The 16,802-nt window shown below is 40.4% G+C and overlaps 1 protein-coding gene across 1 annotated transcript in view; it reads right to left on the bottom strand.

Annotated features, from left to right (window-relative positions):
* Nucleotides 1-16,368, bottom strand: part of LPIN1 (lipin 1) — a 67,329-nt gene extending 50,961 nt beyond the window's left edge. The window contains exons 1-3 of the mRNA XM_032213520.1: nt 16,181-16,368; nt 3,003-3,203; nt 1,063-1,158 (exon numbers count right to left, since the gene is read on the bottom strand). Of these exons, the coding sequence (XP_032069411.1) occupies nt 1,063-1,158; nt 3,003-3,194 (288 nt within the window). The 5' untranslated portion in view covers nt 3,195-3,203; nt 16,181-16,368. The remainder of the gene's footprint in view (nt 1-1,062; nt 1,159-3,002; nt 3,204-16,180) is intronic.
* Nucleotides 16,369-16,802: the final 434 nt, after the last annotated feature.

Genomic DNA, 16,802 nt, shown 5'->3' with positions numbered 1-16,802 from the left:
TCCTTGATTATTAATGCTAACTACTTTGCAAACTCGATAAAAACTAATGATTTGATTTAATATTCATCTGATACATACATTACATTGTATGCCACTTTTTTTGTGCTAATGGCTTATCCATAACTAGAGAAAATGATTAAAAGCCCTCATTTTCTTCCATAATGTCTATTACCTGACATACAAGTGAAACTCGAAAAATTAGAATATCGTGCAAAAGTTCATTTATTTCAGTAATGCAACTTAAAAGGTGAAACTAATATATGAGATAAGACTCATTACATGCAAAGCAAGATAGTTCAAGCTGTGATTTGTCATAATTGTGATGATTATGGCTTACAGTTCATGAGAACCTCAAATCCACCATCTCAGAAAATTAGAATATTACATGCAATCAATAAAACAAGGATTGTACATAGAACATTATCGGACCTCTGAAAAGTATGAGCATGCATATATACTCAGTACTTGGTTTGGGCCCCTTTTGCAGCAATTACTGACTCAATGCAGCATGGCATGGAAGCTCTCAGCCTGTGGCACTGCTGAGGTGTTATGGAAGACCAGGATGCTTCAATAGCAGCCTTCAGCTCTTCTGCATTGTTCGGTCTCATGCCTCTCATATTTCTCTTGGCAATGCCCTATAGATTCTCTATGGGGTTCAGGTCAGGCAAGTTTGCTGGCCAATCAAGCACAGTAATCCCAGCCATTGAACCAGGTTTTGGCCCTTTTGGCAGTGTGGGCAGCTGGAAAATGAAGTCAGCATCCACATAAAGCTCGTCTGCGGAACGAAGCATGAAGTGCTCCAAAATCTCCTGGTAGACGGCTGCGTTGACCCTGGTCTTAACGAAGCACAGTGGTCCAACGTCCTGTTGTTCGGTGGTCCAAAGTCCTCTTTTCTGATGAGAGCAACTTTTGCCAAAAGCACCAAAACCTGGTTCAAGGACCGTGGGATTACTGTGCTCGATTGGCCTCTTCATTCTTCCTCCATACTCTGGGTCCTTGGTTTCCAAATGAGATGCAATAGTTGCTCACAAAAACAAAATACTTATGGTGGGCTGGTCTCACCTCTTTGTCATCTGTTTCCTCTACAAAAAATGCTTCTCCATTGTCTCCTAATTTCATGTGCAAATCCACAGATTCTCCATTAATCTCTATGTCAACCTTGAGAGAGACAGAATACAAAAGATATAGATTTTTAAAAAATACCCTCAAGAAAATATGACATGTTCATTCCTTATGTGAAAGAACTTTTTCCCCAATTTACAGCAACAGGGGCCAAGTGGTTAAGGCAGTTCATATTACATCAGCAATTTCTACTGATTACTTATTTAAAAATGAGAAAAACTGATGCTGCCTTGCGTTCTGTGAAAGACTCATAGATAATAATGTCTAAATCTAGAACTTCCCAAATATTAGTCATTATTCTACACCAGTGGTAGTCAACCTGGTCCCTACCACCCACTAGTGGGCGTTCCAGCTTTCATGGTGAGCGGTAGGGGTTTGCTGTAGCTCTGCTTTATAAATTTTATAAAGTAAAGTTACTTCCCTACTTTATAAATCACAATTACTGTGGAACCGGTGGGCGGTTAGAAAATTTTACTACTAACAGAGATACAAAAGTGGGCGGTAGGTATAAAAAGGTTGACTACCTCTGTTCTACACCAAGTAACATTAAGAACGAAGAGCATAATCTAGCACAAATTAAGAACTATTTACTTACCCCAGGTGACATCTGATTTAAGATCTTTTAAATCTCACTTGTTTCAATACATGTTCTGGAGTCTGGGGCTAAAAACCACATTATATAAAGTTCATAAAAGAGCTTAAAGCAGTCATTAATCAAGGGATAGACTGAGGTGAGTAACTAGATAAGCTTTCCTTGCTAGATAGGTGATGAAAGCCCTTACGCGCACCAAATGATTCCTGAGTACACATTAGTTTGACTCACAGCAGTTATAACACACATAGTTCTGTCACTTGCTGAAAATGCTGATGACTTTTGTTTTTTAAGAAATCCCCAAGTAGTGACTCTTTATTTGGACTCATTATCATTTGATTTCCTTCAAGTGTTATAGGAGTAGGATCACCTATATTTTAAAAAAAGATTAAATAGCTGTCGGACACACACCTCAGCTATCCTCCTGACCGTGACCCGACAAATGCGCTCCCGACAACAGCGCGCCGACAAAACTGCGTCAATAAAACCGCGATGTCGACAGCGCGCCACAAAAGCGCACCGACAAAAGAGCAGCGACAGAAGCGCGATTATGGTTAAGGTAAGGGTTAGGGTAAGGGTAAGGGTTAGATTCAGGGTTAAGGTTAGGGTTAGGGTTATCTTTAGGGTTAGGTTTAGAGCGTGCGTCTGTCGGCGCACTGTTGTCGGCGCGCTTCTGCGCTCATTCGTCGGTGCGATTTCGAACTCACGGTTTTTTCCCGCGGTTTCATCAGCGCGCTTTTGTCCAGCGTGCATTTGTCGGCGAACCCTCCTGACTGCCATAGGATGGGAGTTGCTATTAATGACATAAGCTGCTTTTTATGGCTGCAGCCACCATTCCCTTTGGGAAGCAAATGAGATAGGAGAGTGGGAGTTTTTCAGGGAAAATGGTAGAAAGTCTACTGAGAGCCTCAGTCATCCAAGTCTTGGTTGTCCCAAAGGTGCTTTTTTTTTTTAAAAAAAAAAAAAAAAGCAATTGGACTTTGTTTTTTCCTTGAAGACATTTCACTTCTCAAGAAACTTCTTGGATGAGACAATCTTCAAGGAATAAGTCCAGTTTTTCAAAAAGCGCCTTTGGGCAGGAAGAAAAGGTTTTAACTGTTCCAGTCCTTGTGCCCATGTGCAGTGTAACCCTAACCCTAACCCTAACCCTAACCCTAACCCTAACCCTAACCCTAAACCTAACCCTAACCCTAACCCTAACCCTAACCCTAACCCTAACCCTAACCTTCAACATCTTACCCATTTAACAAATGCAAATCAAGCTGAAGCTTTTTTTTTTGTTCCTTACCACTTTTTCCTTAGAACGTAGAACTCCCATCTTTCCAAAGCGTACGTGAAAAGGTGAACATTGGAGGTTTCCATTGGGCTGGCGGATAACAATGATGTCAATGCACCCAGACAACGTGGCCGGGTTTAATCCTTTGTAGAGCTCCTTCACTGTCACAAAGACTTGCCCTGCTAACTGTCCAACGTAATTCATGGTTTGTGCCTGGAGACGATAAACAGAAGAAAATTATCATTAGATGATGGCTGATTTGCAATCCCTGCAACAGCTGCAGAAAACACCTGCAAAGCCAAAGCAAATCCGTAAAAGAGCAGAAGAGCAAATCATTATTTGCATATAAAAAAAATCATTTTCAGTAGAATTGACCATATTTCTTCAGGCCAAATCTAATCAAATAGAGGATATGGTGATCTGGCCTTCAGGAAGAAAATGAGGGGGAAAGAAACAGAATACTACAATAATAAAACTTGACCCTTCGCACTCTTGGATCCATGCAGCTGCTTTTATCTCTGATTTCATTCTCTGGTTCATGCTTTTATGAGCTTATTTATTCATCTGATTTACACCCATTGCAAACGAGGAGACTGAATCACTGAAATAGCCATATCAATGGAGCAAACCCCAGATAATATGCTGATAAGAAATATAATTATACATTCCAAAATGTGTGATCACTAGCCTATAAAATCATCCTACTACTCAACTGCAAGCATTTTGCTTGCTATAAGAATCTGGCCAACTACATGGAACATGTCTCCAGGTAAGAAGGAAGAGGAGAGGAGAGCCATCAAAGATGAGAAGATGGGAATAAAATGAGCAGATTAGTAATGCCTACCTGTTCTGACCCTCCCTTCTCCGCTCGATCACAGACGACAGTCAGACAGACTTAAAAGGAAATAACTTTATCAGTCCCGGCTCATGCTGGCTACGAGCCCAAAATAAATATAAATAATGTTTCTGGCAAAAAGGTTACGCAGCAGAATGCAAAAACTATTACAGCAACACTAGGTTTACAGAAAGCAAATCACTTCTCCAAGTGTCTCTTTGAATCAGGGTTACAGAAAGCAAATCACTTATCCAAGTGCCTCTCACAAACAAACCACGACTGGTGAACGACGAACCACAAATAAACGAATGAACGTTAACTTCTGCAACCAGGGCATGGCACCATCAGTCCTTTTATCTCCAGAAGACGACACTAACGAGCCCCAGCTGCATTGTTATTCCTGCATCCCGACTCAACTCACAGCAAACTTCTGCTGAGTCACACCGCCTACCTATTTTTTTTTTCAGTGCTGTTTTAAAGAGCAAGAAATAACACCCCTGAGTTTCAGAGATAGACAGAATCCCCCACAGAATAAGCAAAAGAGCAATCTAGAAAAGCTTAGACTGGAAAAGTCACAGACCATCATCAGATTCCATTCCACAATACTCTTTGATGACTCTTGGGGATATGGAAGGTCATTAAATGCCAAAAGTGGTTTCTTAAGGCTGGCAATAGTTTAATCCATCCATTTCAAAACCCTGAAAAACTCCTTGAACTAATTTTTCTCATAAGGTATTAAGAGGCAAAATTGGTGATTTGCCCCTTAAAATTCTGCCCAAGCCAGAAAGCCCTGCTTCAGTGATCTCAAGTCATCAGCATTGCCAGCTGGTGCCCTTCGGATTGAAAACGTTTCTTTATCCTTTGGTGTCCTGAGTTTATCCTACTTCTAATGAACAAAATGTTTAGTTGGGCCTTTAAATCAGTGTGTTGTAAGGGTTAAATTTGAATTCATAGTTCTACTGAATTTTTAGACAAGCATGAACAGCCGGTCTAACATAGTACCATTGTGAGTGGGATAATATATTTATCAATGCTGCTTTTGATTCTTTTCTGGAGGAACAGTGACATACCAATACAGTATAATGATCCCTTAGCCTTTCCCTCTGACATAACAACTGAGATAGTTGCCACTGTTCATAAAAGTGCTTGAAAGTCTTCTCTTTAAATCAGTGGGGCCACTTTTAAGATACACTATATTGCCAAAAGTATTCGCTCACAACTGATTCTGATTATTTGGATGGGTGGAGCGAATACTTTTGGCAATATAGTGTATATGGACTTTAACTCCCATAATTCCCCAGCCAGCATGTACAGTATTGTACTACTGTGAGTAGATCTCCATGCTGAAAACAACTATCTCAGATAGCAAGGCAAAATTCCACCAAGAATATACATTTGCAGGACATGAAAGCTCAGATATGCTAGCTTGATGTGGCAAAACTATGAAACCATTTATTAAAGAATTCCAGTGACTGCAAGCTCTGCTTATACAACAGCCAACGTTCGGTTTCTTGTACTGCTTGCTCCTGCCTGCTCTACACACAAGTCTAAAAGCAATTATCAGGGGGGGGGAGAGAGAAGATGCGTGACCTGACAAATGCGCACACGACAAAAGTGCACTGACGAAACCGCGGCGAGAAAACCGCAACGTCATAAACGCGCCCATAACAACACACCGACAAAACTGCGCCCACAAAAGCGCGATTTAAGTTAAGGTAAGGGTTAGGTTCAGGGTTCTGTTTAGGGTTAGGTTTAGGATTAGGGTTATTCAGTTGTTATTAGTTGTTCGTTGAAGGTGTGCTTTTGTCAGCGCGCTGTTGTTGGCACGCTTCTGCGCTCATTCATCAGCGCTATTTCAAACTCATGGTTTTCTCGCCGCGGTTTCGTTGGCGTGCTTTTGTCGAGCACACATTTGTCGATGAACCGAGAAGATGTACTTGCTCCTTGTTTTGGTAGCAGCCTATTATTTTGCGTTTATGTACAACTGTGTGAAAACAAATTCTCAACAACAACCAAAATCAGCGATGATGGGATTGCAGAAAAAGAGCAGAAAGGGTTGTGACTATCTTACAAAAAGGATTAGAAGAAGGAAGGACAGAGGATAAATCAGGACCCATTGATTGATGCCTGAGTAATCTCCAGTCGATCAAAAGAAGCAAAGTTGGCTGGGGGATTCTGGGAATTGAAGTCCTCCAGGCTTAAAGTTTACAAGGTTGGAGACCCCTGGTTTAAACTGAATAACAGCAATAATTCAAAATTTGTCTATTAACTTCCTTGTCAGATTTTTAATCAAGAATGCCTGGCCACTGATTGTACTGTTATAGAGACTAACTTGATTTTGTATTTAATAACAGCAGCAAGACTGTTGGTGGTGCAATACTGGAAGAAGGAAGATTTGCCTACTATTCAAGAATGGACATTAAAAGTCACAAACCTAGCAGAGATGCCTAAAATATCAGCATATCTCAAGGACCACTCAAATGAGAGATATAAACTGGAGTGGAGAAGATGGATTGACTATATTCAAAATAAATACGGGACTAAGAAATTCCAGATAGCTTATGACTAAAGAAACAAGGAATTATATAATCTGTTTAGAGTTAGCCTAGCAAAGAGGAGTTAAAGCTCAAATGAAAGATGATACTAACTTTCTTTAAGTTTATTTTAGAACATCTTTGTTAAAGATTTATACCCTGTATTGGTTCTGGGAAGTTGGGGGGGGGGGGGGAGAAGGTTGTGGGGGTTGGGGTGGGAGGATAGTGGGAGGGAAGTAAACATTTGTAAAAGTTTTTTTTCTAAAAATTTTCAATTAAAAAAAAAAGAATGCCTGGGAGAAAATCAAGAGTAGGTTTTGATTGAAATCATGTGTAAGTTTGATTCTCCTGTGTTTCACAAATTGGGCTAATCACACATGCTTGAAAGCTGCTTTTCCTTCCATTTGTACCATCCATCTGCATGTGAACAAGGATCCAGCTGCTGAAAACAAAAATCAAGCATAAACCGGACTCCAAAACTGCAGCGCATCGGCACAACGGGTAACAATGACAGAGGTCAACTGGAAAAGCCCTATGGGACGAGAAAGGAGATTTCTTTCATATCATTCAAAACAGAGAGGGAGGGCCAGAGGGGAAAAAGACAAACAGCGGAAAGGCTATCTTCAGCCACAAAGCTATCTTTAGTTATTTCCACTTTTCCTCTTCGGCATGACCTCTTCTGGCCCCACCACCAGCCAGAGGATGCAGCGAAAAGCATCCTGTCTAGCGTCTCAAAGCCACACACTACTAAGAACCAGGAAATAGGCTGAAAGAACACAGAAGCATTCTAAAATCTGCAGAAGAGCTCCTACGTTTCTATCATAACCTTCTTGAGTACAAAAGTCTCCTGAAGCAGCACAAAAAAGTAGACTTCCAAAATACTGTATGTTGCTACCTGAGGGGGGACTAACGAGATGGCACTGCTCCTTCCTCAGATTCAAGTACAAATGTTGACTAGAATGATTAGGGAACCCTTTCCCATAACTCTAAGCAGAGGTGGGTTCCTACCAGTTCGCACCTATTCGGTAGAACCGGTTCATCAAATCTACCGAACTGGTTAGAAGAGGTTCCACCAGTGGACCCGGAAAGCAGGCCACACCTACAGAGGAGGTTCCAAAATTTTTTGAAACCCACCACTAGCAAGGATCTTGTAACTTGACAGCTTTAAGACTTGCATGCTTCAATGCCAGAGTTTCTGATGATCTAAGTACTAATTCATAATTTCATATCCGGTCACATGGGCGGCAAGCCACTCCCATCCGGTCACATGGGTGGCAAGCCACTCCCACAAAGGAGGCCACACCCACAGAGTAGGTTCCAACAATTTTTGAAACCCACCACTGACTCTAAGGTAGCTTCATGTCCACCTAGTATTAGACACTGCCTGAGAGTGAAGAAGGGAAAAGAAAGCTACCGTATTTTTTGGAGTATAAGACGCACCTATTTCCCCTCAAAAAGAGAGTGAAAATCTGGGTGCGTCTTATACACTGAATGCAGCATTTTTGGCCTCTCGAAACCCTGCCCCCTCCACAAAAATGGACATGTAGAGGGTTTGGGAGGCTTGCAAAGTGTTCCTGGGGGCTGGGGAGGGCAAACATGAGTGGAAAACAGGCTGCATATTTCTCATCCCCCCCCCCCAGTCCCCAGGAGCACTCTACAAGCCTCCCAAAGCCTATGCACGCCCCTTTTATGGCAAAAAAACGGGCCCATTTTCACAAAAAATGGCCCGTTTTTTGCTCATTTTTGTCGTTCCCCCCCCCCCAGCCCTCAGGAACAGTTTGCAAGCATCTCAAACTCTCTGCATGCTCCGTTTTTCACAAAACATGAGGCGTGCAGAGGGTTCAGGAGGTCTGCAAAGTGCAAAACTTTTTTTTTTTTTTTGCAGTCTCATCGTAATTTTGAAAAGTTGCCAAACACATAGTTGTAAATTGAGCACTACCGATATCTCACTCTCAACTAGCAACAGATTAAACTAAAAGAATTAAACTAAAAGAGATTACAGCGTTTTCAACATGACCAATCCGATATAACATATGATGAACACGCAGGAATCAGAGAGGAGAAGAGGAGTGAGGTGCTCCACAATGGATTAATTCTCAAATGGGCAGAGTTAGACACTGAAATTATAAATAGAACATCTTGGAACATCGTCTCTGGTGCTCCTCTACTTTTTACGGTATAGCTAGGATGTCCTAAGAAGTCCACCTTATGGAATTGGGCACAGATTTAGCCTTGTGGACAGAAGCAAGAATGGTCAGAACCAAAAAGTAACCACCTGTGCCCACCTTTTATATTTCCTTTCTCAGTTTTCTTTCCACAAAATCAATACTGCTTGCATTATTGAATGGGAAGGGCTACACGAGGCTATGAAATGGCATTTTCTCTGTGTAGATAGTTTTATTTTCCATTTTCATACAGTCACACATATACTGTGCAGAACCGGGGCCATATAACATTAAACAATAAACACAGCCATTCCTCTTGTCAATAATACCCCCCAAAATAGAAACCCAATGTACCTCTTCGACCCTCCATACACCCTTTCTTTCGCCCCCCTCCAACTTTCCATCTTCCCTCCATCATTCCCCTCTACCCTACTTCCCCTCCCCCTCTACCACTCCTCTCTCCCGATACACTCCCTCCCTTCCTTCTCACCCTCCCTCCAATCCTCTCTCCCACCCTCTCTACCCCTCTTTCTTCTATCCCTCTACTCCTCCCTTCGGTGTATTTCTACTATCTATTAATATATTCAGCTTGTCCTATTTTTACACTGGAATTAAAGAGCAACAGTATACAGGTGCAATCGTGTTACTAAAACCATAAAGCTATCAAGCAGAGAAAGATGTGCAGAAGAGAGGAGAACATTTCATTTTGGTCACAATCTGGATAATTATTTTCAAAAGAATGATGTAAAGGTTTCCAGAAAGAATCCTCAACTAAATAATTCAACTTGAAAACAGGTTCTTAGAAAAGTTTCCTTACTGAAATGCAACTCACATCTCTAGTGGGTATCTTTATTAAAACAAGTCAAAACAAGTCACTAGCATGACTTAGTCATTGATATTTGAATACAATATGAATAGCCCTTCTTGACTTGATGCTATACTGAACTCCTCCAGTTCTTCTAATTTAACAAAATGAAAACCAACTGAATACAATTTCAGTTTCACTTTCAGAATTCTTTTATGGCTTCCCACTTTTTCACATTTTAAAAGAAACATGATAAGGTAATCAGAAAAAGATTACAAAACTTATCTACCAAGAGTTCCTGAATCTAACCACCGCCTTCAAACTAGCTTATATCTTTATTTTAAAACATAACATAACTTAACGTAATCTAAATAATTCAATGCACTAAAAGCTAAACAAATTGAAACCCTTAAACGAAATTGAACAACAGACTGAAAGACATCAAAAGAAAAGGCTTTGCTGTCAGAAATGATTGCAACCAAGCTTTTGAGAAATCAATTTCCACAGTATACAACTAAATAAAATATGCTACTCATCTCAAAGAATTGCAATGGGATAAAAAGTAAAGCTACTTTTGAAAAGTGCAAGAGGAAGTCAGGCGGATACTGTATTGGAAAAATGCATGGATCTACTTTGCAAAAACTGCTAATTCTCCTTTAGCAAAGAAATCAAACTCTTTTCTAACTACTGCATTGTATTATTCACAGAAATGGCAGCAGATATTAGTCTCATACAGAAGCCTATTCTTTTAATATCCTGCTTAGCAAACCATTTAACTAAAACAGCACAGATTTGAATCTGCTGAAGATCTGCATGCAAGGAATACAGATGTATTTAAGTCAGTGGTTCTCAAACTGTGGGTCAGGACCCCTTTGGGGGTCGAACGACCCTTTCACAGGGGTCGAACGACCCTTTCACAGGGGTCGAACGACCCTTTCACAGGGGTCGAACGACCCTTTCACAGGGGTCGCCTAAGACCATTGGAAAATACATATTTTCAAAAAAAAACCAGAAAACATAAAATAATTTTATGGTTGGGGGTCACCACAACATGAGGAACTGTATTAAAGAGTCGTGGCATTAGGAAGGTTGAGAACCACTGATTTAGGTAGTCCTAGATTTATGACTGTTTGCTTAAAGTCCATTCCAAATTACAATTGACATCTCCAGAACTACTTAAACATGTTTTTAGACTTACGACAACAGCATACCCCCTCCCCAGGATCATGTGGACGCATTTTGGCTCATTTTGCAGACCTTTGCAGCATCCTACATTCGTGACCACAATTTGCTACGTTTTTTCCCAGTTTCCAGTGTTTACTTCTGGTTAATACCCATTTGAAAAAGTGGATTCACTTAATGACTGCTGTGTTTGCTTACCAGGCTCAAGGTTGATTCAACCTTCCATCCTTCTGAGGTCACTAAAATGAGGATCCAGATTGTTGGGGGGCAATATGCTGGCTCTTAATATGCTCACCACTTAGAGAGGGCAGTAAAGCACTGTGAAGACGTATGTAAGTCTTAAGTGCTATTGCTATTGCTAATAACCATCTTAAGAACAATTGTAACTTTGAATCCGGTTACATATTGCTTCGATTTACAGTCCTAATTCCATACTCAATTACAGTTGTATGTTGTAGGTCATTTACCCACCCACACCCCCACCCCAAATCAATTCCTCTCTATGTTTGTTTGTTTATCTATTCCATTGGTACAGATAATTGTTCCCTGTCAAACCTACACTTGCAAACCATGTTTATAATTCTGGTTCTAATGCATTATAGTTTAATATTGATGGAAAGCAATGGGTGGGTATGAAAAAGTTTGTGTATTCTTCTTTTTCCCTTTATCCTATACAATTCCCAAAGTATATTTAATTTGATTTATATCTTACTTTTATTTTGTGCAACTCAAACCATCGTGCATAATGCTCCCCCCTTATTTTCCTCTCAATAACAACTGGATACGTGAACTAAATTGAAAGAGAATAATAGACCCCAAATAGTCCGTGTGTAAGGGAGAACTAGAACTAGAAGAGCTGAGGTGGCGCAGTGGGTAGAGTGCACTACTGCAGGCCACTTCAGCTGACTGCTAGTTCAGTAGTTCAGCGGTTCAAATCTCACCGGCTCAAGGTTGACTCAGCCTTCCATCCTTCCGAGGTGGGTGAAATGAGGACCCAGATTGTTGGGGGTGATATGCTGACTCTGTAAACTGCTTAGAGAGGGCTAAAAGCCCTATGAAGCGGTATATAAGCCTAACTGCTATTGCTATTGCTATTGCAGTCTCCCAGTTTCTTAACTGCCAAAGTGGGTAGAAAGAAAAGAAAAGAAAAGAAAAATTAGGAAACACAAAAGTATTATCCCAAACTTTTTACTTCTGAAAAGTAATTTAGATTCTTTCATTTTACAAGACGGAGTGGGAGGAACCTTTAACCACATTTTTTAAAATTTTAAAGAATTAATGGACCAATTGCTTAATGGAGAAACATCAGCCTGATTCATCCTTAAGGGAACAACAGGAACATTTATTGATTTTCTCGCCCACAATCAAGGATTATCAAATCAGCATTGAGCCTATTAGAATCAGAACCTTCATTCAGAAAAATAATCCAGTTCAATAATTCAAGATTAAATAGTTTGGAAAACTGATCTGATGCTAACTATTAGCTCCTCTGTTCAATCCTGATTTCTCAAAATCAAATTAGAAAAAACCCTTTGTTGCATATGTACAGAAGTATAAAAATCAGACGGATTAGAGATCTAATCAAACTGTTTTCAACTTGAATGCCCAAACTGAAGCTTCGCATAACTATAAAAACAACCCTTCCTCTTTCAGGTCCAAATACTTAGCCTTAGTTATGCAATAGTAAACCATTAATTTTCTCAAAGCCAAGGATGCAAGGCACATGCCTACCTAGGATTAGAAGAACAGGATGTCCTTGACTTACAACAGTTCATTTACTGACCGTTCAAAGTTACAACGGCACGGAAAAATGTGACTTATGACCATTTTTTTCAAAGTTATAACCTTTGCAGCACCCCCATGATCATGTGATCAAAATTCAGACGCCTGGCAACTGTTTCGTATTTATGACCATTGCTGTGTTCCAGGGTCATGCGATCCCCTTTTACGGTTCCACCACAAAACCACGCTCGACTAAACCGCGCCCGACTAACCGCGTCGCTGACGTCATCAACAGGGCGACAACAGCGCGGAGACAGAAGCACGCTGTAAACCCTAAACCTAAAATTAACCCCTAACCCTAAACCTAACCCTTAACCTAACCCTAAACCTAATCCTAACCCTTAACCTAACCCTAAACCTAACCCTTAACCTAACCCTAAACCTAATCCTAAAGCTAACCCTAAACCTAACCCTTACCTTAAGTTAAATCAGCTTGCTTTCAAAGCGCTATTTAAAGCGCCCTTCTTTCTCCGCGCTGGCTGTTGTCGCCCTGTTGATGACATCAGCGACGCGGTTTAATCGGGCGCAGTTTAGTTGAGCGCGGTTTTGACGGGTCACGCCCTTTTACAACCTTCTGACAAAAAAAGCCAATGGGGATAGCCAGATTCACTTAACAACCAGATTAATAACTTATCAACTGGAATGTTTTACTTAACAACTGTGACAAGAAAGGTCGTAAAATGGAGGAAAAATTTACTTAACAAATGTCTCACATAACAACAGAAACTTTGGGGCTCAATTGTGTTCGTAATTCAAGGATTGCCTGAATTACCGTATAATAAGTAGAAAGGCCATTTATTTCTACCTTCTGTACTCTTCGGGGAGGGAGTATCCAAACCTAATTCTTATATAAGAATAAATACTGATTTAGGATATGGGGAACTAGAGCGCTAGTTGTCTTCAGTTTAATTTCTAGCTTTGACCATCTAAGAATTCATTCCTTTTTATTGCTGAGTCAACATCCTTTTAACTACCATGACCACCAAGCTCTGGCCAAGGAGATAAGCCTTGTCTTAAAAAGCATAACTCATGGAATAACCACCAAGAAGAAACTCTTCATGCCCTTGTCCCTTTGATCTGTCTTTTTCCACATCCACTTTTCTAAACTCTTTAATCCATATAAATAAGCACACATATGTTTCTATACTCATTCATGGGAAGAAGGGCCATTTCACTGCTATACAGCTTTAAAAGTTCAGCACTAAGGAACTCAGGTTTTTTCCAGCATGGTCTAAAGATAACCCTCAGCAGAAAATTGGAGGATCCCCAGAGTTTATGGCTTAGAATAGCTTTGAGAATAACTGAATATTTCAGCTACACAAATGTAGTCTTGGCAAAAAAAAAAAATAAACCTGATCACTTCTGCATTGACCCACTTTTGAAACTAACACAACCTACCAAACCACAACAGCCTTGTTAAATACTTAATCTTTGTTTGTGGAAGAAAAGCAAATGCTAATGTGTACAGGCATGTTTGGGACTGCTATCATTATAAATTCCCCTGACTGCTTCTAATAGTTTTGGGAAAATATTTTGCCCTTTTTAATTGCACAAAGGAGGCTTGAAAATCAAGGGTTCTACAACCAGAAGAGTTGCAAATGCACTAAAAGTGGAAATTCTATACACAGTCCACTGTTTTTGACAAAATGTCTGCAGGAATGCTTTAAAAGTCCACCCAGTGAACTGGCTATGAGAATCTCCATTTAGCATATAAATTTACCTTCTGGGTCTGAAAGCACTTTGCAAAAGTGATGGCTAGGTTTCAGGCTTAACCTGAATCATTTCCACTGATGCTGATGAAATCAAATGTAAACCATTACTGATTCATAGCTATTGAGAGAATGAATTACTGTATCTCATCACATCTCATCCAGAATTATGTTGTTCACACAATCAAGTCAGATATTCAGACTATATTTGACATTTTTATCCACTTATGAACTCCTTCCCAAGTACTTGGGATGAGGAGATGGAATTTTTATTAGTAGTAGTACTATTTTAGAGAAATACATGTTTTGTAACTATCTCCAATCAAGATGCTCTCCAATTACGTATCTGGAGACTTTAGTTCCTAAAATTCCCCATCCAGCAAGCCATTTTGAAGTCCTAAAACCTCTTCGGGGGTTTGACTTGTATTTGACTTCCCGCTTTGAGGGAAGATTTGTGTGGCCCAACTGCACAGAATTTTTAAAAGCTATGAATTTTAGGTTCAAAATGTGCTTTCATATTAAGGTTCTAATTGAACGCATGCTTTTTTTTTAAACTTTAAATTTAATGGAATTACTGGGCATCACAAAAGAAAAATGATCTGTCTGAATGCCATGTAGTTTTGAGTACAAAACCTTTTTATACTTAAATCTAATAACTATGTTTTTTGATTATGCTATATCCTATATTTCATTCAAGGGAAACACATATAATACTTCCCCTTTAATCCTTACAACAAAGCTATTACAAAAGTTATAGACCAATATTCTCCAGTATGCTTTGTGACTGAGATATGAAACTCTCAGTAAAATCAAGCACATCACATGAGGGGCTTTAAAATGCAAAAACCACACATACCGTACATATCATAATGTAGAGGCTTCAATTCAAAAATACATTGCATTACTTTTTTCTACCGCAGGCATACAATCAAGGTGAATTCAGAAAAATACATAGTATATTAATACAATTTCAATCATCCTGAGAGTTTACACTGATTTCTCCAAGCAAAGGAGATTATTCCAATGAAAGAAAACACACCTTTTGAAAAACGCTGATAACATTTTACAGGCAGAATTCTACTACATTTAATGATTGACTGTTGAAATTGCTGAAACAGTTTTAGCTCACACCCATTCTATCTGGCTGTATACCAGAAATGTGAACAACAATTCCTTAGGTAGAAGCTAAAATGATTTTAATTGTGCTCTCGCTTCCACACCAATAAAGCCCGGTTCTCCCACAGGAGAGTATTAGGCAATACAAACATTATTTTAAATGTTAATTGAAGTAAATATGTCATCAGGAGGTACAGAACTCACTAACACTAACATTTGAGCTATCGACACAATCTACATATTATAGCTAGCAGTATCAAAGAACCATTTCTCATCGCACATTAGGCAACTGTGTCATCAAACAGAAAATACTATGTGCACAGATGCGGAAGATCCAAGGAAAGTTCAACTCTCTCCAAAAACATCTAAAGCAGTGTTTCTCAACCTTGGACACTTGAAGATGTCCGGATTTCAACTCCCAGAATTCCCCAGCCAGCATTCGCTGGCTGGGGAATTCTGGGAGTTGAAGTCCGGACATCTTCAGGTGGCCAAGGTTGAGAAACACTGATCTAAAGCATCTAAAACGGCTATCATTTCTTTTCACCTTCAGAAACCAATGAAGTGCTTTCTTCTCATCTCAAAACAGCCCTTACAGACAAAAATGAGTACCTGGAACTCTACCACAAGCCTATAAACCTTTTCCTTTTGTTACCACTTAGGCCCCGCTAATTACCACCGTTGCCGCCTAGGTTCCTTCCACAATATGCTTCTTAAATCAAACTAGAGAATTCCAGGAAACGACATGCTTCTCCACCTTCAGCAGCGTTACCGTGTCACCAGCGATCCTTAAAAACACCAGCTTATCTTTGGATCCGTATGGTGGCAAGCAAGGGACGGAAAGGGAATCCCGGAGGTTCAGTGTTTTTCTAGAAAAGTACATGAAACGCTTGTCCAGGTTAAAAACAATTTTAAAAGGCATAACTGAGGCTCAAACAAAGCTATAAACACTGTAAGCATCGTTAAGCTGAGAGGGGGGGGGGAAATCAGCAATCTCTGACTTCTTTGACATTCCGTCTCCGCTACGACCTGCTGCCAAAAAACGGTCTTCCAGCTATTTCGTACCTGGCGCGATTTCTCTTCTCCACTGTAAAACACATCAGCAATTTCTCCCCAGGGAAGCAAAAAGCAGCTCTCTCTCGCTCTCTCTCTCCCGCGGAGATCTTAACTCCAGGAGCAATGAATGACTGCAGAGCAGGCTAGAGAAAAGGAGGAACAGCAGCTCAGGGCCGACGCGCTGCTGCGCTCGCTTCTGTGTCTACAGAGGCTACTGCAGGGATGTCAATTCATCCCCGCATCACCGCATGGGACCCGCCCCGGGAGGAGGGAGCTAGCAAAAACAGACAGGAGGCCGAAGGGGGGAATTAAGGGGAATGACTCGAGCTGAGATTAGAAAAGGTGGTACAGGATTAACGTTGGGGCTCTGCTTTAGCTATGCCTGCCTCTTGGATGGCTCTCCTCTATGGATATAGGTCAGAGCCGCGTGAATCACTAAGGATGGATCTAGGAAACGTACAAACCTCATTGGCTGCTGAGACAAGGGGATGCATCATCGGAGTTCTGTAAAACCGGGAAAGTGGCCGCCTTGTTCAAAATGAAGAGGGGCCAAAATCACAGAGGTAACTTAATAAGATGGTGGTTCATTCATACAGTAACGTTTATTTCAAGCAAAGCACAATTCGAAGCA

The sequence above is a fragment of the Thamnophis elegans genome, chromosome 3 (assembly GCF_009769535.1).
Source record: "Thamnophis elegans isolate rThaEle1 chromosome 3, rThaEle1.pri, whole genome shotgun sequence".
NCBI classification, from domain to species: Eukaryota; Metazoa; Chordata; class Lepidosauria; order Squamata; family Colubridae; genus Thamnophis; species Thamnophis elegans.
This window is presented reverse-complemented; position numbering and strand designations above follow the sequence as displayed.